General features: G+C 39.5%; 1 protein-coding gene across 11 annotated transcripts in view; it reads left to right on the top strand.

Annotated features, from left to right (window-relative positions):
• Window positions 1–23,790, top strand: part of SLC14A2 (solute carrier family 14 member 2) — a 691,185-nt gene that overhangs the window by 600,621 nt on the left and 66,774 nt on the right. For 7 of the 11 annotated variants that reach the window (XM_072605236.1, XM_072605235.1, XM_072605234.1 and 4 more), the window contains 2 exons: window positions 19,722–19,901; window positions 22,097–22,277. In XM_072605236.1, the coding sequence (XP_072461337.1) occupies window positions 19,722–19,901; window positions 22,097–22,277 (361 nt within the window). Of the gene's footprint in view, window positions 1–15,081; window positions 15,125–19,721; window positions 19,902–22,096; window positions 22,278–23,790 lie in introns of all 11 variants that reach the window. The other 4 variants (XM_072605239.1, XM_072605238.1, XM_072605240.1 and 1 more) reach the window with 4 other exon arrangements.

The raw sequence follows: 23,790 nt of genomic DNA, 5'->3' as shown, positions 1-23,790 counted from the left end.
TTTTCAGAACACTTTGTTCTTCTGATTCCCTCCTACCTGTCTGACTGCTCCTTCTCAATGTTTTTTGCTCTGGTTCATTATCTATGTCATCTGCCTGACCGTAAATGTTCCCCCAAGGTCCCATGCTAGGCTCTTTTTTCCATCTTCATTGTCTCTTTTGATAACCTCATCAACTCCCATGAGTTTAACTCTAGACTCCCAGATTGATATATCTAATCCCATTCTTTCCACTGAACTCAAGCCTCACATCATCAACTGAGTATGAGACATTTTAAAATGGATATCCTAGAGATATCCTACATTTAATATATTCAAAAGAGAACTCATTATCTTTACCCTAAACCCTCTCCTCTTTCAAATTCCCTTATTTCTGTTGAAGGCAACACCATCCTTGAAGCCTCCCAGATTCATAACCTGAGCTTTGCTTTCAAATTCTCACTCTCCCTCACTCCATATAGCCAATCATTTGCCAAATCTTGCCTTTATACCTAGGCAATATCTTTCGTGTCTGACCCCTTCTCACCATTCACCATTTTCACCTTGGTTCCGACCCTCTTACCTATATTATCGCAACATCCTACTAATTCATCTCCCCACCATAACCTTGTAGTACTCCAGGTCATCCTATACACTGTTGCCAAATTTTCCTCAAGCACAAAACTGACCATTTGACTGTCCTACTTAATAAAATCCAGTGGCTGTAGACAATCAAAATGAAAGGCTCAGCACAAATAGAAATATGAAATAGTATTTTAAGACTTGAAGAAGCCCTTTGTTGTTTGCCTTTCATATTTCTATTGGTGTTATTTATTAAAGAAGAGCAACTTACATGTCCATTAATAGGATGTTAGGATTGAGAGCTGGGAGAGATCTTTAAGATTATTTAATTTAACATCCTTTTTTTACTTAAGAAGAGACCAAAATCCAGGGAGATTGTGACTGCCAGAATTAGGATTTTAATCCTGGTTCTCTGGTTTTCTATAAGACAAAAAATAATTTTTCTTATAATAGATTGGGCCACTAGTTAAGAAGATTAATCTACTTTTTTCAACAAAAAGTGCATTTTTATTAATTGATGTAAATAATTCATTTATATTCAAAAAGATCATGTGATCATAGATTTTGATTCAAATGTACCTTTCTTATTCCCTCCTCATCTTCACTTTATATGATTCCTTACTTCATTCAAGATACAGTTTTAAGTACCAGCTTCTACAAGAAGCCTTTATAGATTTCCCCAGTTGCTAGTACCTTTCTTCCCTAACTACCTTTTGTTAAATTATTCTGTGCTTATTTTGTATTTATTTTCAATTCAATTCAGTAAACATCTGTTAAGTACATACTATGTGCCAGGCTCTGCTAAGTGCTGGGTTACAAATGAGAAAAAGAGACAGCCTTTCCCTTCAAGGAACTTACAGTTTAATGAGAGAAAACACCAAAAAAAAAAAACAACTGAAAAGCTGGAGGGGGGTGGGTTACCCACCTAGAAGTACTCAGCACAGGGATATGGTGTCCATGAAGCTGAAGCCCATGAAGAGCAGCTGATAGAAAATGGAGTGACTTGAAAAGTTTTGAGCCCTCTATAAAGAAAGACTTTGGGAAGAATTTAGTGCTCTGCTCTCCAGTAATAACTAAATAGTACTTGCTTCTTTTTTACCCAGGAACCCAGAGAGTCTTCCCTACCTAGTTTGATTTTTTTTTTTTTATTAAAGGGGCCATTCCTTGAGTAACTTAAAGAAGTCTATTCATTGAATGGGTATGTCTCACTCAAAGTGAGAATGTGATAAGACTTAACCTGAAAGGGCCAGGGTCTCACATTGCATCCTGGGCCATCTCCAGCTATACTGATGAATATTGGGCCACTGGACCCAGATGGCTCAGCAGAAGAAGGTAAGGTTGGTGACCTTGCACAGCCTTCTCTCACTCAAATCAAAGTCAACTGCAAGTCATGTCATCATCTTGATGTCATAGTCATCTTCAAGAATGAAGAACACACACAAGAAAATCAAAAACTAATTTCTCCCATTTAACTTTTAAATTGCTATACAATCTGACCCATACCTATCTTTCTAGACTCATTGAAAATTATTCCCCTTCCCATAGTCTGTGATCTAACCAAACTCTCCTCGTTTTCATCACACCTTCTCTCATCTTTGCACTAACCATCACACAGCCACTCCCTCCTTCCCTCCACTTCATAGAGTCCTTTTCTTCCTTCAAGAGGGAACTAACACATTTATCATCTTCTGCAGGAAGCATTTCTTGATCTTCCCAACTGCCTGTGCCCCCTTTCCCATACTACCTTATATTTAAATACTTGGTATGTTTTATTTATCAGCATTATATTATCTGGTATGGATATAGCTGTCATCAAGACAGATTATTGAAGGACAAGTTGAGAAACTGCTAGAATCAATGAAAAATTCAGTATATATTATATACGTAGTTGTTGCCTTTCCCATTAGAAAAGAAGCCCATTGGGAGTACGGATGATTTCCTTCTTCATACTTGTACCCCATTGCCCATCAAGATGCCTGGCACATAGTAGGTACTTAATCAATACCTGATCATTGATTGATTTGACCTCAGTTATGTGTGTCTGTACTAAACCTGGAAGATAAGGGCACTGTCAGGTAACAACATTACTAGCTGCTGCTCTCTCTAGTGTAACTAAGTCATGACACACACATTCTATCTAAGAGCCTATTAAAGGAAGAAAAACATCTTGAATTGTTCTGTCCTATTTAAGTGTTTTGCGCTCTGCATCAGTCATCCCAGCAAAAGACCGGATAATCAGAACCATTTCTTCAAGGACCTCCTAAGGATTTCTAAAGCCACAACTTTCCAGATAATAAATCAGCCCAGTGCTGAGAAGGACCAGTCCACACATACCTACACAATATTAATACAAATGCCTGCCAACTCCTCCAGCTTGGAAAAGGATATGTTCCCACTGAAAAGGGGAAAAAGGGGGTGATGTAGTTTTAAAATAGTTTCTGTTGCTCCCAGAGAAAGGAGAAAGGCTGGGAAATTCTGATAGCATAGTACTGTGGAAAGAGAGATGAATTTGGAGTTTGCTTCTCACTCTCTAAACTTGCTGGCTGACTCTTTGACCTTGGGCAAGTCACTTAACCGCTATCTGCCTCAGTTTCCTCAACTGTAAAATGAAGATAATAGTACCTACCTCTCAGGATTGTTGTGAAGATCAAATATAATTATAAAGGGCTTAGTACAGAGCACTTAATAAGTGTTTGTTCCTTTTCCCCTCTTCCTCCTATTTAGTACAATGGGCCTGAGATGAAATCTACACACTTACCCACCCCCAAACAATGAATCACTATACAGCAGTCTATATCTCTTAGTAGCTTTTTAGTAATAGAGTGTGTCTGCATCAGCTTGAAAACCTTTTAAAGAATAAGCAATCTCCCAACAAGTATTTACAAAGTGTTTATGGTGTGGCAGGCACCTTCAAGAAGCTCACATTTTATCATGAATTTATTTACTTTTATCAGATTATTTATTCTGAGAAACTCCACCTATGCAATTCATGCAAATCAATTAACTCAATGTTTCAGTTGTCACACCTGAGTGGGGAAGAATTTGAGTGGCTCAGTCAGATGGGGCCAAATGGTGAAAAACCTCAAGCAGTTTAACTCCAAAAGAATGGGCATCTAGGATCTTTGGAAGACCTCTCTCAGATCATTTTTCGCCTTCAGTGCTAGCCCTTTAGAGATATATGATATAACTAACGCGCTTCCAGATTGATTTTGTTCTTGATCAAACGGAAACAAATACTCCTGGTAGAGATCAGGAGGGCCAACATGAAGAGCAGTGTGGAAAAATGGTTTTTGCCAAAATTGGAAAAGAAATATGATATGAATGTTCCCTGCATTCTTCTGTTTCAGGGTGGGTCAACTGAGTCTTGTAGCTCCTGGAATTCTAGAATATTAAGACTGGAAGGGCCCTCAAAGGTCATTCTAGGACAACCTCTGAATCATATCTGCTCAGTGTGGTCAGTACTAGGGGAAAACACACTTGACATTTTTAAGAATAACTCAGTTGACAAGGAATGTTGGAAGCAAAACATGGACACAGTTTTGAGCAAAGTTCTTAGAATTTTGGTTTCCTAGATCTGGTTTGTGTATCTCCAAGCATCTTAGAAAGCCCAATTAACTAACTCTGCTGAAATGACCAAAAAAAGAATCAAATGACATCAGGCCATTTCACCACTGGGGGCATTACTGCCTAATGGAGCTGGAAGAGACCCTAGATTGAGGTCATTTATCCTAGAATTACACCATCTAGACTAATCCTTTCATTTTACAGATGAGAAAACTGAGCCCCAGAGAAGTTATATAACTTTCCTAAAGTCATACAGGTCATAAGTGACAAAATGGGATTTGAGTCTAGGTCCTCTAAATTCAAACTGAGGTCCAGAGAACAGAAATGTACAAGGCTACACAAGGAATTAGTGTCAGATCCAAGTAACCTGGACTTCTTTCTGTATATCTCAAGTTCAAATATTTAAGTTCTCCACTTAAATTTATATATGGGTAGAATTAACCTAGAGGCAGATAGATGGATCAGTGGATACAGCACTGGGTCTAGAGTCAGGAAGACCTGAGTTCAAATTTGACCTCACTAGCTTACTACATATAAGACCCTGGGCAAGTCACTTATCTTCTGTTTGCCTTAATCCAGTGGAAAAGGAAATGGCAAACCACTCCAGTATCTTTGCCAAGAAAATCCTATGGACAGTGTGGTCCACAGGGTCACAAAGTTGGACATGACTGAACAGTAGTTACAACAAGAATCAACCCAAGGGATTTCCTCTTGGTCTCTAGGACTATGTGCCCTTTCTACCCTCCAAAGACTGGAAGACAAAATAATCATCTATTTGGGGGCAGCAGCACAGTGCATGGAACACTGGGCTTGGAGTCAGAACTGAGTTTAAAGTCCAGCCTCAGACACTTGCTAGCCATGTGACCCTGGGCAAGTCACTTAATTAACGTCTGTCTGCCTCGGTTTCCTCAACTGCAGAATGAGGATAATAATAATATCTACCTCATAGGGTTCCTATGAGGGTCAACTAAAATCATATTTGTCAAGTACTTAGCACAGTGTCTGGCGTCTAGTGATAATAAATATTTGCTCCCTAAATAGCCCCCTCCCATATCTAACTATGAGCAGATTGATGGAGGGGGTACAAGTCCTGCCTTGAGCATTTACTACATATGTGGACTTTGGCCAGGTCAAAGCTTCCTCATCTATAAAATGACAACAGTGATTTTACACAGAGTTGTTGTAAGGAAATTCTTTGAAAACTGTGAGATTGTTTTTACTGCTATTGTTATATTGGGAAGCACATATTGAAGTCCCAATCCATTAAGAGCAGATGTCCTTTCAGAAGAAGGAGGCAGGAGAAAGAAATCTCATGGCACAGTAAGTCCATTTGAAGTAGGATGGTGACTCCATGGAGGTATCCAAATCCACTTGGGCCTTAGCTACAAGTCCTCCATTCTCATTCAATAACTTACATCTCTGGGACCCATCTGAGCAGAATTTCCACACATGCTCTTGAGGAGGGACTATTTTTCTTAAGGTCTGGAGGGGAAGTTTAGGCCCATACTTAGGAGCAAAGTAGACTAAATGACTTCACTTGTGGAGACATCTACTCTACTCTGATTATCATAAGACCAGGTTGATTGGGCAGATGTAAGACCAACCTGGACAAAACCTTTCCATTCATTCTTCTGAAGGTGAGGAAAAGGCATAGTGTGCCAGATAGCCCAAGAGATTCAAATGGAAAAATATATACTCTTGGAAGGGGCACCATTTGGCACTTGCACCTTGAAAGCTGACTTTGGGACAGATACCAATCAGTAGAAACAGGTTTAGGAAACAAATTAACTGCCTGACCCTGACAAGTAGCCAGTGCCTTTCGAAACGCATTGTTTCAGTCAAGTCAAGCTGTTGTTCTTTTCTTTCTCCAGCTCTCTTAAGCTTGAGAACAAAATAAAGTGAAATTCCCTTCTCCCTTAGCAAAGCATTTACCATGCCTCTCCTTCTCCTGACAACGCAATAATTCTTCATTGCAATCTGATTTAATTCTACTAAGCAAACATTTATTGAGTGCCTACTATGTGTGAGGTTATCAAATTCAATTCAACTGGCATTTATAAAGTGTCTTCTAATGTAGAGATAATGCATTTTGTAGGTACTGTGATACATATGCTTTTTGTAAAGTGTTTTACAAACCTAAAAGCACCAAATAAACCTCAGTTGTTACTGTAGCTGTTTCTGTCCACCATCCCTTGCCCTGTCCTGAAGCATCTAACACAACCAGATACATATCATTGCTCCATGTATGAGCATCAAGGTGTTCACCTGTTTAAAAAAGGAGATAAGATATGTAGACAACTTACTTGGCTATGGGATTGACTGACCGTGGGCAAAGCTACAGAAGTCCAAAGTTCCAGAGAAGCAGCTGGGATCAGAAAAAAGCTTCAAGGACAGGGGGATATTTAATTGGCACAGTGGCTTGAGTACCAGGCCTGGAATCAGGAAGACTCATCTTCCTGAGTTCAAATCTGGCCTCAGATACTTACTAGCTGTGACCCTGGGCAAGTCACTAAACTGTATTTGCCTCAGTTTCCTCATCTGTAAAATGAGCTGGAGAAGGAAATTACAAACCACTTCAATATCTTTGCCAAGAAAACCCCAAATGAGGTCATGAAGAGTCAGACATGACTGAAAAAAATGCCTCAACAGAAACAACAAAGAAAAACAAGCAACAGGGAGACATGGAAGGCTTTTTGAACAAAGCAATGATACATTTTTTTAATCTGTTCATTAGGAACATTAATTAGGCATTGAGGAAAGAGACTGAAGACAGGGGAATCAGTTAGGAAGTTGTTTGTAATAGCCCGGAGAGAGGTCATGAAATAGTGATGGCACCAGGGATTGGAAAGAATATGACAAATATGAAAGTCATTTGGAACAGCAGAAAAAATTTTTTTTTGTTTGGAGTCTGAAGATCTGGGTTCCAATCTCATCTCTGCTTATTCTTACCTTGGCATGTCACTTATCTACACTAAGATTCAGTTTTATCTTCTATACAATTAAGAGATTTGGACTAGATGATCTCTAAAGTCCATGCTCTGACAGAGCCATGGACATGACTAGATGCAGGAATGAGGGTGAGGACCTCATGGTTTTGAGCCTGGATGATCAGGAGGATGGTGGTGATGTTTACACAGAAATAAGGGAGTCAGGAGAAAGAATAAGGTTGGAAGGGAAGATGAACAGTTTGGTTTTGAAAATGTTGAGTTTGAGGTGACAGTGGGACATTCTGAGTTTCCATGGCAATGGTAACCTAGAAAAGATGAAAATAAGTCTTTGCTGTATAATGAAGAGAGCACTAGGATGAAGGACTGAAAACTCGGAGCCTAGCCCTGGCATCCTGTCATTTTGCTGTGACCTTGGGTACCTTATATTCCCAAGACCCCAGGACCAGTCCTCAGGAGAACAGAATTGTAATACTGGTTTTGCCATTCACTTGAGTTAAGTCCCTTAGATTTTCTAAGTCTGTTTCTTCATCTGCAAATTGGACACAATAATACCTACCTACCCCCACAGAGTTATAAGGACTAACTGAAATCGTGGATAAGAAGACAAATGCTACAAAATATGAAGAATGACATATGACTTCTAAATGCCTCAATTTCCCCATATATAAATGAGGGTAACAACACACTGCTGGTAGAATTCTACAGACAATGAGTTTGAAAAGTAAAAAGCTTTGTGCATTCCCCCCCCCCATTTCTTCGTAGAAGGAAAGAAAGGAAATTAATATTTACTAAAAGCCTGTTACATGCCAGATGCTGTGCTAAGTACTTTGCAAATATGATTTCATCTAACCCTCACAAGAACCCTGGAAGGTAGGTGCTAGAATTATCTCCATTTTGCAGTTGAGGAAACTGAGGCAGACAGAGATTAAATGACTTGCCCAGGGTCACACAGCTAGAATCTGAGGTCAGATTTGAATAAAAGTTTTTCCTGACTCCAAGCCCAATGCTCTATCACCACCTTTCTAGAAAGACTCCTCTCATGCATGTTATCATATTAAAAAAGCCCCACATTGGTATAAAAGAAAGCGTGTTGTATAAAAAGTCAACAGGTACAGGTTTAAATCCTGACTTTGTCATTTACTAGCTGTGCGACCCTCATCTTGGCCTCTGTTTCCTAATGTGTAAAATGAGGGGATTGAACTAGGTTGCTTAGAAGACCCCATGTGGTTTTAACTTTCTGATTCTATTTCTGGATCACATCTTCCTTTGACTCTTGCAGACAGCAAAATAGGTTTGAAAATGAATTTTCAACTGGATTTTTTATGGATTCTGAATTCACTCTAACATCTAGACTCATGAAATCATGGAACTTTAGGTCAGGGACTTTAGAAATCATTTATAACTCAACCTTATTTTACAAATAAGAAAACTGAAGCCCAGGAGCGTTTTAACGTGAATCCCTAGTATGTTTTCTCTAATCATGAAGATGTTTGCTATCATGTACAGCACACATCTGGGTGGGGTTTTTTTTTTTTTGTTTTTCACTTTCCATCTCGATTCTCATTTTGAGGAGAAACCTTAATGAAAACCCAATTTTAAAAAGAAATTCTTTTTTTGTTTAAAGAGGGCAGGATGCTCTAATACCTGTTGGCCACCAGAGGGGGAACAAGGACCAGAGATCTCCAGGCAAGTTTCTGCTCTGTTTTCTCTGGGTGCTGTCCCCTGGATATCAGGGTTGCTTTTCTTACTTCCAGACGCCCAGGAACGAAATATTGTCCTGACTCAGAGAGGTCCTCTCCTTGAGGAGTGGCAATACAAGAAGGTAGAACTGGTCAAGCCAGAAGAGTAACACTTCACCTTTTATTCTCCTCTCCACCCCCATCCCATTCTCAAGTCCAAATGAATGTTTTAAAAATATTTATTGATTATATAAAATGCAAAAGACCTTGCAACCAGGAAAGCACCTGGAAAAGTCATCTCCATCTCCCTGAGTCCACTTAGTAGCTATGGAATCTTGGCTCAGTCATCTGAACTCTCTGTGCCTCACGTTCTTTCTCTTTAAAGTGAAGATCATGCTAGCATCTACCTTGAAGGACTGTTGTGAGCATCAGATAAGATAAAATATGCAAAGCAGCTCATAAACCTTAAAGTCATATATGAAATATTTATTATTGTTATCATCATCATCATTCCAAATGGAGACAATCTTAAACAATCCTCAAGCAAGACACCCCTATTTGTAAAGAATTTAAGCTGTTAATAAAATTGTAGGCTTCAGAATCAGAAGGGATCTTTGAGCGCATCTAATCCAGGGCTTCTTAAACTTTTTCCACTGGCAACCCCATTCAACTCTTCTTAAACTGTGGGTGGTGACCCCATATGGGGTTGTGTCCCACAGTTTAGGAAGCACTGAGTTACCCCTCTCATTTTACAGAGAAGAAAAAAGAAGCTTGGAGGGCTAAGCAATTTGCCCAAGTTGACACTAGAAGCAGATAACAGAGAACTGATGTGAACCTGGGTCTCCTACTATACCACCAATATTCTATTTTTTGTTGCCTTTTCCTAAGGTAGCCAAGGTTTTGTATTTAAATACCCATATGACCTAGTTAACCTTATACAGGAAGAAAACAATAACAAATTCTATTGCTTAACTACAACCCCCTCCTCCCTCTCCTACTCTCGCCAACACATACCTTTCAAGGTGCACAGTCCCAAGAGGGACTGAGTAAGGGATTACAGAAGGCCCAATGCATTTCTCTTCATACTGCTGAAAACAGCTCAGAGTGGATCACCTCCTCTTGTGGATTAGAATGCAATTTTCACACAAAAGGGAAAGTACTTCTTAAATGTAAATAATTTTTCAATTTTTTCCTAACTGTAGTTATCTTTTAGGATCATGGGTTTAGAACTAAAAGGGACTTGAGAGATCATCTTTTCTAATTCCCTCATTCATTTTCCAGATCAGGAAACTGAGGATCAGATAGATTAAGTGACTTGCCCCCTCATTGCTCAGCCAGTAAGTTTCAGAAACAAGATTTGAACTCTGGTCATTAGCACTCTCTCTGTTGTGCCATGCAACTTTTCTTGGCAGGTATCAGGTTTGATTAAGTACCTAATGTAATGTCTACCAGATTGGATTGAACACATGATTTCATTCATCCTTACTAGACACCCAATGAAGGACAAACTACACAAAGAGGCTTATTGACTGAATAAGTGTTGCCTCACTCAACGTGAGAACTTGAAAAGACTTTAACTTTAAAGGGTCAATGTCTCCCACTGAATTCTGGGCCATCTCCAGTGGTCCTGATCTATAGCTGGCCACTGAAGGAGAAAGTGAGGCTGATGACTTTGCACAGCTATCTGTCACCCAGATCAAATTCAATTGCAAGTCATGTCATCATCTCCCTGATATCATGGTCCTCTTCAAGAATGAAAGACAAACCACAACCATAATTGGACCCCCTTAACATACACTGTCCATGGTCACAGAATCATCTACACTTGAGTTTAAGAGTAGTTAAGGTTGTTGTTTTTTGTCCTTACTTGCATTAAGATGGTCTTAGAGGTAAGGGGTTGATGAGTAAAAGTTCCAGGGGACTAGATCAAGTGTCTGAGGCAGAACATAGGGCCCGTGTCAATAGCATGAATATATACTACTATTGCAGTGGGAGAGTGAGTTCAAAGGGTAAAAATTGCCTGAGAGGTGGTCTTGTTTCTCAATGGGTGAAGCTTTATTGTCATGAAAGCAAATGGAACCAAGCAGTGTCAGGAGACTACTTTTATTGAAATTTGCTATGACATAATCTTTGTGCTATGCAAGAAAAAAGAAGAAGAACCCCTGTGCTTACTGGGTCTTCCGGATGGCTATGGTGAAGCTATACTTTCACTTTCATTATCATATTCATGAGATGTTAATGGGGGCTTTGATATCACATAAGTAGCTATTGGACAGTGAGAAGTCTCAAGGTGCTTGCTTGGTCTTGGGAAAGTCCCAAGAACACAAGTCATTGGTGACAGGGTAGACTATAGAGCAGTGAGGCTGCCTGCTCAGCACATGTGGGAAGTAATTGTTTGCTCAGCATATGGGGAAAGTAGTTGTCTGTTCATCATATGGGGGAAGGGATAGGGCCTCATTGCTCTGGGGAAAAGGTAGGAAACTTGCTGCTCCTACTACACTATGATCGATAATATCTAAGGAGCAAAAGAATTGACCCTAGTCTATGGATCAGGCAAGAAGAATGCAGGCTTGAGGTCTCTGCAGAGCATGGAGAGGCTTACCTTTCTATTTGTATCCCCAGCTCTTACTACAGTTAATTTTACAAATGAGAAAACTGATGCAAACAGGGTTAAGTGACTTGTTCAGGGTCACCCAGATAGTAAGCAACTGAGGCTGGATTTGTACTCAGTGTCCTCTTAACTTCAGAGCCAGTACTCTATCCACTACACCACCTAGCTGCTCCTAATTAAGGTTTAGTAAAGTAACTTTAGTAAAGTTAAGTAAGTTTTTGGTGGGTGTGTCTCCAGATCCACAAAACATAACATGGGAAGCTATCAAATTTGGGGGTTACAATTCCCAGTCTACCAGCCTCATTACCTGAGTAGTAGATTAGTGGGAATCAATACCAGGAACATTTGAGACACAATAGAGCCAAGGAGTTTCTTATTAGTCTGAGGTCATGAAGTCTATCATCAACTAGGTAGTGTTGCGTTCAAATCCAGCCTCAGACTTAATAGCTATGTGACCCTGAACAAGTCACTTACCACCCTGGGTTCTCAGTTTCCTTACCTTTAAAATGAAGGAGTTGGATTCAATAGCTTTTAAAGTTTCTTACATCTCTAAATCCATGATATATGACACAAAAAATAAGCAAATATGGTAAAGCAAGATGTTCAGAGCTTAGGTATTGTGTTAATATACAATGATTAATATAGTACCTAGCACTATAAGTGCTTAATAAATACTGATTGATTACTAGCAATTATCTTGGGCCCCTATACCATCTATTCCATATGTCACAAATGGTTAATCTGAGATGGGCAGACAAAAGTGGTCCTCTGCAACCCAAGGAGGGTTAGGTGGAAGCTGGCAGCAATCCTTGGTTTAGAGTTAGCTAGAGTTAGTTTAGGGCAACCTCACCTCATAATTGATTACCTGAGAGAGTGGGCAGGTCTAGGAACCTGGGATGTAAGTTGTCTTTTACCATTAGCAGCTCTGGAATTGTCTGAAACTTAGCCCCCCTCCCTCCAAGAGACTAGAGATGAAGGTAGAAGAAAATCGGAAAGTGGGTACTAGGTCAGTCAGTCAATAAGTCTTTATGAAGCTATGTACCAGGTACTGCACTAAGTGCTAGGGATACAAAGAAATGCAAAAGATGACTCTTGACTTCAAAGGGTTCACAATCTAAGGGAGAGGACAACATGCAAACAACTGTGTATAAAACAGGAAATGAGAGAAGGAAGTCGTATTAAGAGGAATCACGAAAGACTTCTTGTAGAAGACCGGGTTTTAGCTGAGACTTGTATGAACTCAGGAAATCTAGGACCAAGTATTAAAATGGAGAATGTGGTGGGGGCTAAAAAAAGGAATAGGAAATTAGGATATGGGTGAGGCAGATCTCCAATGTCAAGGAGATGAGCTGACCTGAAGACCTTGGGTTCCAGGTAGCTCCATGCCTCGAGCTGTGGTTTAATGATTAGAGAAATTAAACAGCAAGGTAAGGGGAAAGGCCTTACCTTAAAGGGATTGACGATGATACTCAGAGAGGAAAAAGGTGGTCCCATCTGACTGGTGCCCCAGGCTACAGACTGTGATTCAGGGGAGCCTAAGAGAAGGATTCTTTCTAAGATCTAAGATTCTTTCACAGGAGGCAAGAAATGTGTGTCCCTTAAGTTCTCAAATATGTGAAAAAAAATTTTTAAATGTCCTTGTTAGAGGTCGGGAAGGAGTATGAGTGTGCGGAGGTGGTGTTGGTCAGTTTTGCCAAACTTGTTTTTCTTTATTATAAAGGATAAGTCTCTGGAAAAGGAAGGGAGAGAGATACATTGGGAAATATAAGTTATGTAAATGCAAAAGATCAATAAAATGTATTTTAAAAATCCTATGCTCTATATTTGATCTCAGTGTATGTGGAACCACATGAGTTCCCTTGGGTACCAAGTTCCCTTGACTCCCTTTAGCCTTTGTCCTCAGGTCTTTCTTCATAACTTTCTTTTCTCTTTCTTTGTATATGCAGCACTTAATACAGAGCTTAGGACATAATACATATGTCATATGCTTATTATCTGACCAGCTTATCATTGAATCCCAACTCAGTGTTCTGAGTCTCTTCCATGGTACCAGAATGTACTCATCTCCTTGAATTCAACAATCCACCACACTCAGTCCCAAATTATCTTTCTCCATCTTTCTACCACCACCATCATAACTCAGTGCCTTGACCAGGCTCTTTCTCCCCTCTTTCTTCCTATTCTCCATGCCCATAATAAACTCAATATTTTAAGAATATATTTTGTAGAATTTCTTTTCTAGGAAAAGCAAATCTAAAAATTCAGAAATAATGCACCAAAAGAAGATAATTAAATGCACATATAATATCAAACTGGCAAAGTTGACAAAAAAGGAAAAATTACAAATGCTGAAAGGACTGTGGGAAAACAGGCACATAAAGGCACTATTGTTGGAACTATGAACTACTCCAGCTATTCTGGAAAGCAACTATGTCTACAGAACTAATAAGCTATGTATACCCTTTGACCCAGTAATACTGCTACTAGATCTATACGCCCCAAATAATTCAAAGAAAGAGGAAAAGAGCCCTTAGGTACAAAAATATTTATAGCAGCTTTTTTCATGGTGTCAAAGAATTGGAAGTGGCCCATCAATTGGGGATGGCTAACCATGTGGTATGTGAATGTGATAGAATACTGTTCTGTTATAAGAAATGATGAAAAGAAATCTGGGAAGATTTGTATGAACTTATGCAAAGCTAAGTGAGCAAAAGCAGAGGAACAATTTATAAAATAACAGCAGTATTTTGAAGACAAAACAATCTGAAAGATTTAGGAACACTGATCAACACAGTGACTAGCCACAATTCCAAGAGACTCATGATGAAACATGCTACCCACCTCCAGATAGACTCAGAGTACAAATTCAGACATATATAAATATATAAATATATGTGAATATATCTATGTATACATATATAAATATATACACATGTGAATACACATATATACATGTAGGACATAGCTAATGTGGGGATTTGGTTTTTTTGTACATTTTTGTAACTGGTTTTGTTTTTCTTTCTCAACTTGGGAAAAGCAGATGGGAGGGAGGGAATATGAAGCTGATGATAAAAATTAAATTTAAATAAATAAAAAATTAAAATGGAACATATAAAAATGTATATACTTACTCCCAGACTAGGCAGTCCTTGAAATTCCCCAAGATATTCAATCTAGCTGTAGCTCCCCAGACTATTCCAATTCTGATTCTCTCCAGATTTTTACATTTCATACCAAAATACACCACCACCAACAGTGAATTGGGATTCACCCATCAGCTCTCTGGGCCAAACTCATCAGTACATTCTATAATTCTAGGATTACTCTCAGCCAGTCAGGAATCATCTCATCACATGATCAACTTTTGGTGCTTTATTTCTATATCTATGTAATGACATTACTAAAGATATATTTCTTACCTTCACCCAAATCCAGATAGGGAATAGAAAGAACTAACAACTAGAATTCAGTTTTGTCCATCATCTCCAAAACTGAATACAACTTCCTTGCAAAAACACACAACAGCTAGTTCTTCTGCCACAAAGTGTGGAATGGTTTTATTTTCATTATGGTAGCTGATGAAGTATCTCTAGGGCACGACAGTCCCAATAAACATAGTAGGCATAGGTTTAGAGAGAAAAGAACAGAGCCTCTCTCTGACTTCATCCCTAATGTTCCTTCCACAAGTAGAAGAACCAGACATTTTCCTTTTCCTTTTCAGAGAGAGGAACATATCTGTGCAGAAAAACGGATCCTCTTGTTAGGTAAGAAACCAGCCATGCAGCCTGTGGGGGAGGAGAGGGGGGACAATCACTCCCAGAGTCCTTGTAGGAACTCCTCCCCCTCAAACAAGAGATTTTTTAGATGTGACAGACTAATCAGGGACATGTAGTCTCTCACATCCTCTGTTCCAACTGCTCCCCTTTATTAGACTCTAATCTCTGTCTAATTCCTTTGCCTATTAGATTGAAGACCAATTTCCTCACCTGAAGGGAAAATCCTCTCCTTTACCTTCTGTTTCTTCACTAAGCCAAACAGCAATGTCTGCAGGGCTTGGAATTCTTTACTTTCAGTGAACAGATTCATAGAATCCAAATTGCTGAGGTTGTTGGTGCCCTCGGAGGAAAACCTCATGCTCTAAATCTTTTAATGAGAAGATGTTCAATGAAATATTGATTGATTGATAAGTTGATTGAGTGAAATAAATTCATTTCAGTTTCTTTAATCAGATATTTATTAAATGCCTAACATATAAAAGATATTGCTAGGTGCAGATGATACAAAGACAAAAACAAAACTATTTTTTCCCTCAAAGTTTTTATGGGTAATATGACAAATGTCCACTTTTCTGGGATCCAAGTGAGCTATCTCAAATTAGAAGTACTTTTAGAAAAAGCATCCACTCAAAACCATAGCTGACGAGCCCCAATTGAAGTCTTTACTTTGTACAAGACCAGACACTACATCAATTCAAAACACAATCATTTATTATCAAACAGCAGAGTAACTTAAGGGCCACGGAAATATTTCTCTTATGTGTGTACGGAGTATACTGTCCCAGAATTTACCAGTCCACCAATGGGAAGGTACATATGTAAAGAACATGAATGACCAGGGAACACACATGGGAAGGCACATGGAGAGAATGCATGTATCCAGGGAACCTATATAAAAGGAAACATTCCAGGAGTGAAGACATACATTGGGACTCGTGGATACAATATATGGATGGGGCAACTCATACCACCGCAATTGTACTCTGGTGGTGGTATCATATTCTATACCAGGTATTGGATCTATGCTTTCTCTCTTTGCCCCATGGTCTTCCTAAACTGCTCTCTGCTGTCTAGTGATTTTCAGTTATTTAGCATCTTCAGGACTATCTGTTGTTCTGTTCTCCCAGGATAATAGTGGAAGAAAGTGCTGGGCATGGCAACTCTTAAGACCTCTCTGTTCAATGAGAGGACAAAAGTTGTTTTAGTGCATAGTCTAGGGCATCAAGCCCCTATACTCAACCTAATAGCCAAAAAAATAATAATAATAATAACAAAATAACAACAACAGAAGCCTCAGGCAAAGATTAACTCTAGTCTTTTGACTGTCTTTTCCAGAAGTCAGCTAAAAATCCTTGGTTCAACCAACTACTTTACTTGAGGTTAGAAATCTTCTTTTAACCTCTACCAGTTTCCTAGTCTTAATCTGTATCTCAAGACTCACTTTACAAAAAAAAATCACAGGAGATGAGAAGCCCTCCAGGCTCCCATAATGCTGCTTGTTGGACATGCAAATGAACCTGACGTAAAAACAAATGAACAAGAGAATGTGCCTTTTTTCAATATCCCTTAACCTTCTCATCAGCCCATGGGTACCAGTCTTTTCCCATATAAACAAACATGATATAAATTTGAGAGTCAACAGTTCAAAGCAGAAATCCAAACAGTAAGCTCTCAGAAAATTTGAGGAAAATGAAGGAAGTCTTTGTGAAGAAAGTAGCCCCTAAACTGACTTTTGGCAACAGATAAGAAATCTGATAGAGCGAAGAAGAGAGTTTCATAGATTGTAAAAAGAGGAAAGAGGGATGGAACATCTGGAAATCCACAGAGGAGGAAATTGGCAAGTTGATGTCAGGAAGCTATAGCTAGCAGTCCAATTTGGCAGCAAGTAAAATTAGTAAAGGAGTATAATGTAAAGTATAGATAGAAAAATATATTGGAGCCAAATTGTGAAGATGCCACAAAAGGCTGAGGAGTAATTTTATCTGTGGGGGTCTGCCTTATAATAAGGAACTACTAAAGGGTTTTGAACTGGAAAGGATCATGGTCATGGCTATGTCTTAGAAATAATATTTTGACAGTTGTAAGAAGGATGGATTGGAGATTTAAAAGAGACAGGAGAACTAATCAGTAGACTGCCAAGTGAGTATGATGAGGACATAGGGCAAAGGATAAATTCAAGACGTAGTTTATTGACAGGACCAAGCAAGTTACTGCAGAGTTAAGGAGAGGGAAGGGTCACAAATGATTGAAGATCTCAAACAGTGGTTGAGAGAATGGTGGGAATAATGAAGCTTGGAAGGGAGTGGGCAGATGAGTTTCATTTTGAATGTTTTGGATTTGTGTAGCCAGCTGGACATGTCCCATAGGAGATTAGTAATGAGAGACTAGAAATCAAGTGAGAAAATTGAGCATGATATGGAGATTTGGGAGCCATCTGTGTGGAGATGATAACTGAGCCTGTGGGCATGAAGACCTCAGAGCAAAAGAAGAGAAGGTAGTCCAGAACAGCACCGTGGGGGATACCTAAAGTTAGGGAGCAGGAGATGGATATTGAACCAGAAGAGGAAACTGAGAACCAAAGATCCTTCAGGCAGGAGAGCCATGAGAGAGCAATACCATGGAAGGTAAGGAAGGAAAGGTCATCCAGCAGAAGGAGGTGGTTAAAGTGATGAAGATCACCAAAAGGTCAAGGAAGATGAAGATTGAGAAGGTCATTGGATTAAGCAATTAAGAAGTTTCCAGTAGCCTTTGAGAAAGCAGTTTCAGTCAAGTGATAGAGTTGGAAGCCAGACTGAACTTAGATCCGTACCTGTCCAGTTGAACTGCTATTGTAAAATGCCCATGAGCAGGCTATAGGTAGCCTAAATGTTCTACCCTAGATCGTGAGTCTTGAGGTTGACATTAGCTCATTGTCAACCTCTTCCACTATGATGACCCCCTTTAAAATTTAAAAAAATGTCACGGACTCCCTCATGATAACAGTTGTAATATGAATCCGGATGAATAGGAAGATAAGTCATGACCAAAGGCTGCTGTGAATTCACTAATGCTTTTGGAGCATTACCATCACCACAGCTTCTACATCTATTTAGCAAAGAATAGTACATATATGTGTGAAACAGTTCAGTCTACAGATGGTGTGTTCACCTATTCATCATACTGAGTCACGCTGAATATTTTGTTGGAGCTAAATAAAGATCAGCATGCCAATGCTTGCTGAACAGATGGACCCTTTGCCATAACTCCATGACCCCCTAGGGATTCTACATGCATAAGTTGGGAACTACTGTCAAAGATTCACAAAACATGAGTGTGACAGAGAGCTGAAACCATCCAGAGGTGGCATCTGGAGAGAGAAATATTCAAAAGGGGTTGGTTCTCCAATTACTCCCATGAGTCATCCTTTTCCCATTTTTTGAAAGAGTCTTTTTAATAAGCAGCAATGTTGACAAATTTTTCTTTCCTTTTTATTCAGATTGTTCTATAGTATGCTATAGTTTTCAAAACTCTTTTTCATATGTTATCTCCTTGGATCCTCACAGCATCCCTGTGATCTAGAAAGAAGAGGAATTCTTACATTTTAAAGATGGAGAAACTTTTGAGCTATTTCCCCAAGGCCATGTGTCTATGACTTTCAGTGCGAGAGATGTTCATGACCCTACCCTATTCTACCCATAACCCACCAAAGACCAGGATCTTCTCCCCCACTTAAATTTAATGTCTGTTTATTGGATTCCCAATTCGGGGTTGAAGGCCAAAAGTATAAATTCATTCCTCATGTAGGGCAATTAACTCCACCCTCTTCTCTGGTCCCCAGATAGCCATCTGTCGTGTATATATGGCTCCAATCATGAGATCAGGGAAAACTTTATAGAAAAAGTACAAATATAACTCTCCTTCATGTTTCTTCCAAACTGATCTACTTGCTGTTTCCCAGACAGGACATTCCATTTTTCATTTCTATACTTTTGAACAGGCCATCTGTCCTCCCCATGCCTACAAAGTATTCCTTCCTCACTTCAAGCTCTTAGGCTCCTTCAAGGCTCAGCACAAGTGCTACCTCCAACAGAAGGCCCTTCCTAATTTCCTTAGTCACCAGAACCCTCCCTGTACCCCTGAAATTGTTTTGCTCTGTCTATATATTTATCTGTGTATGCATTATCCATCCCCACCACCAACATACTGGTACAATAGAATGTAAACACCATGATGGACTGTTTTGGTTTTTCTTTGTGTCTCCAGCACCTAAGATAATTACTGGTACATAGTAGGGGCCTTATAAATGCTTATTGAATGAATGAATGAAAAACTTACATTTAATCTGGCCCTTGATGAATGAGAAGGATTTCCATAGTCAGAGATTGGGGAAGGACATTTCAAGCAGATGGAATGGCATAAGTCCTCTCCAGAGACATGTGGTAGAGTGATACTATTAGATTCAAGTCTTAGAAATCTATGAGTGTATTACTGTCCCCCAAAGAACCAATGTTATGATTTACTTGCTCCTACCCAGCCTCATTCCATGTCTGTTACCTAACTACTAGGTTGTGTTTTTTTTCTCTTTTTTTCTATCCACTAATCATAGTGCAGGATGAGCAGCTGGCCTTCAAAGGACATGTCTGAGACCCACAGCAGCCCCCTGTTGGTAGACTCTCTCTCTGATAGATGCAGACTTTATGAGTCAGAGTTCATGTGTCCAACATGGACCTCACGTTCCTCTGAGATCCATCCAGGTCTTCCCCTCTTGGAAATGCCAGAAGAAAAGGTACACAGTGCAATTCTTATATGACTAGTGGGTGAGATAAGATGGTTGTACTCAATATGGGTGGATACTCCAGTTTCACCTGAAGACATGTTTAGGAAAAGATGAGAGAAAGGCAGGTCACTCCTAGAAATATATCATAGAATCATATGATGTTTGAACTATTAAAAAGCACCTTTGAGATAATCTAGCTCAACCTCCTTATTTTACAGGTAAGAATGACTTGCCCAAGTTCAGATGGCAAGCTACTGACATAGCTGGTATGGTTGAGCAGTAGCTAAAGAACTCACTTCAGAAAGTCAGAATGAGGAATATTTGCTAAAAAGTTCAAAGAATGTCTTGTGGCACACCTGCCTTTCATCCTGCCCCACACCCTCCCCAAAGAAGTTAGTTTAAAAGATGAAATCAGTTAGTTTAAAAAAAATCAAAATTGCTTGCCTGGGCCAGCCCCATGATCCTTTTGTCCAATATTCTCAGGTTAGGAACCTAAGGAAGTACCAAGGGAAGGGTAGTGAGAGAGGGTGATGGTTTACCTGATGTAGACATTAAAAGATTGGGAGCCTGCCCCAGTCATCCTCAACTTCCCCTGATAATGCATCATTTATCTAAACTAGTAGGACTCATAACCACATATCTCTGAAGACTCAATGGTAAGCCCCCTTGACCAAAAGAAATATCTGACAATAGCCTGATATAACAAAGCAGATGTATTCCTGAACGTAGATAAATTTTTTATTTCATAATATCCTATCTCTTGGGGACAATGAGTTTTCCACACTTCATGCTATCTGAAGAAGGATATCCTCTTTGTCCTGTCATGCCTAGACATGTGAAAAAAGCCACAGTCCTCTTCTTTAGACCCTTAATGTATTTGTTGACTCCAATCCTATTTCCTCTTAGACTTTATGTCTCTACACTGAAGAGTCTTCTTAGAACAGAAATAAAGACAGAATGACACAGCAGAATGTATATTGGACTTGGGGGTCAAGAGACCTACATTCTAGACCTAACTCTGCCATTAACTAGTTATGTGATATTATTCAAAAACATCTATCATCTTTTTGTTATGAATGTTCCTTGTGACATCCTAGTCATCAATATGTGGACCTCAGCTTTCTTACCTATAAAATGAGGGTGAAAGGCAGCCTTGAAACCAGGAAGACCTAGGTTCAGGTTCCACCTCTGATATCTGCTGGATATGTGACTCTAGACAAGTGACTCGAACTCTCAATGTCCCTGCAATTAAGACTACAGAGCTTATCAGGGTATCCTAAATTGGTAGATGGAGTTCCCTAAAGCAAAGAAATCACAAATTCAGTTTAAAAAAATTAAATTACTTAACTAGATAGTCTCTAAAGTCCCTTTCATTTCTGAGAGCCTGAGTTCTAAGACAGCAGTCTTTGCTCCTTTCCCATTTGGGAAAGGTTGTTTACTAAGTAACAGCCTGAAAGACTGAGTGTGGCTTCCCAAGATGTCTCAGGTGGCCCACGTGCTCCCAAGACACCCATTGGCCCCCTTGGAAATGTCAGAGGAAAAGGTACACAGCTTAACTCTTCCATAACTTGTGAGGGGGAAGAAGGGTTGGGTTAATAATGGAAGGCTGAGACTACCACTCTAGGAGTGGCTCTCACTCTGTGGATAACTCTACCCAGAGCTGACCCCACAAATGTGCAGAGTGGGTAGCTAGATTACAATCATTCTTTCTGATGAGAAAAAATCTCCCTTATCATTTCCCATAATTCCTGCTATTAGAGAGACTCCTTTGCATTGAGTGATATTCTCCAGAAAGTCCCTATTAAAAATGTAAATGGAATAATAACATAGCTCATCTGAGTTTTTCAGACTCCTTAGCTTCTATCTCATAGAGAGCAGGTTGTTGAGGGATTACCCAGAAAGCAAAAGTTTCATGAAGGGGAGCTTGAAAAAGATGTGGAAAAGGGGACATTGGGGGAAGCAGTGTGATGGCTTATATCTGTGCATGTGTGCATTTGTGAATAGTGGAGAACAAAAGAGCAAAATTAAACTTCTCCAAGGTATCCATCTGTTTTCTCCAGCCCTTCTGGATCCTTCATCTGAGCCCAAAATAGGATCAATCCCTAAAAGACAATCCCTAACCTGTCACCCACTACACCCACACACATCTAATGAGTAAAGTCAGTGTTTGGTGCCTTTTCTCAACTTTCTTCTCACCCCAAAAGGGTCTCCGGTCAGTCATGGAGGATAATCCCATGGTGAAAATTGAAAAACCCAGGAGAGAGAGGAGAGAAAGTGCTGCATCCCGTCGGAACCCAGCCTTCCGTGGCAGCAGCAGCATCAGCCTCTTCACAGCAGTGAGCTACCTCACCGGGGAGATGAAGGAGTGCAGTAGCTGGATCAAAGGTAAAGTGGGCTAAGGAGCATCAGAGAGAGACCTTGGCACTGAGGACCTCCCTCATCCCCCAAGCAAGCTCTTTCCAAGGGCAGGTCACATTTCCCAGTAATAAAGAAAGGGAGATGATCTCTTTCTTCCAGCACCAGCAGACAATCACAGATGTTATCTTCATCACCTCCCTCTCCCACCACCACACATAGACAGACAGACACACTAGCTTTGGGGAAAAATAGGTAGGTGAATGATGCATCCTACAAACTTTGGAATTATGTAGGTCCAGTATAGTTTTATCAGTGATCATATCTGAAGATTATAAAATCATAAATTTAGAGTTGGAAGGTAGCTTAATGATTACCTAGTCTAACCTCCTTCACTTTACTGTTGAGAAAACAGCCTCAGAGAAGGGAAATGATTTGCCTAAGGTCACTTAGGTAGTGTGCTCCTGTTCCCACCTATCCATTGCTTGAAAGAGTCAGGAGTTACCAACTACAATCCTTCTTGTAAGATGGAGGACCATCATACCTTACCACTTACCCTACCATTACTCCCTTCAAATTCCAAGCATTGCTATCTGATCTCTCACTGCATCTTAAGAATCCTTGGACCTTGGAACTTATGATTTATCATCTTCCTTTCCATTAAACTCTTGTGTAGTTGGGTGACTTGAGATTTATGCTTGGTTTAGTCCACTAACTCTCTGTGCAACCTTAGACAAATGTACCTCTCTGAACTTCAGTTTCTCCATTGGACTTAAACTCTTACAATTCTTTCTAGCTTTAACCCTCCATGGTTCTATAAATCTATATAGACACTCCTTAATTATGTGAAATTATGGATTAGTAAGTACCTTAACTTCCATCTACTTGAAAGCTTTTTAACCACAGGTTTGTGAACTTTCCATTAAGTATATATATTTGGATAACTGTATTTCAATATAATTACTTTATTTTGTAATTCTATGTATTCTATTTTATACATTTTAATAATTATATTATTCTGAGAATGCATCACTAGTTTCACTAGATTATCCCTTCTATAAACGTGTGTGATCTAGTCAACATTTGCTTACTTGTTTTTTTAAGTCTTTTTTAGGCTAAACCAGCATGATGCTAATCATTTAGTTACAATTATTTTTGGTTCATATTTTCATGGAATCTTACCCCTTCCCTGTGTTCTCCATCTTCTCCCTCATTCCCAACTTTCTCAGTTAAAGGAAAACAAGTATCTGGTACAGCAAATATATTCTAGAGCCCATATTACACTCCTAGCAAATTCTACACTCAAATTCTCTATTTGAGACTGCCTTGAAAATCAAACCAGCAGGTAGTTCAGAGTGTCCTTCTGTCTTTCGACCCTGCTGATTTTCATTAGGGCACCTGTTTGACTTCGCTGCAGCCCTAGAACAATGCTGATTTCCCTCCTTGGGTAAAGCAGATTTTTTTCCCATTTAATTCTCTATCCAACACTCTATTCCCTCCAGGTGACTTTCTTTCTTGCCCAAATCCTACCTCACAATTAAGT

The sequence above is a fragment of the Notamacropus eugenii genome, chromosome 4, assembly GCF_028372415.1.
Source record: "Notamacropus eugenii isolate mMacEug1 chromosome 4, mMacEug1.pri_v2, whole genome shotgun sequence".
NCBI classification, from domain to species: Eukaryota; Metazoa; Chordata; class Mammalia; order Diprotodontia; family Macropodidae; genus Notamacropus; species Notamacropus eugenii.
The sequence above is the reverse complement of the archived record's forward strand: the minus strand, read 5'-3'. Positions and strand labels throughout refer to the sequence as shown.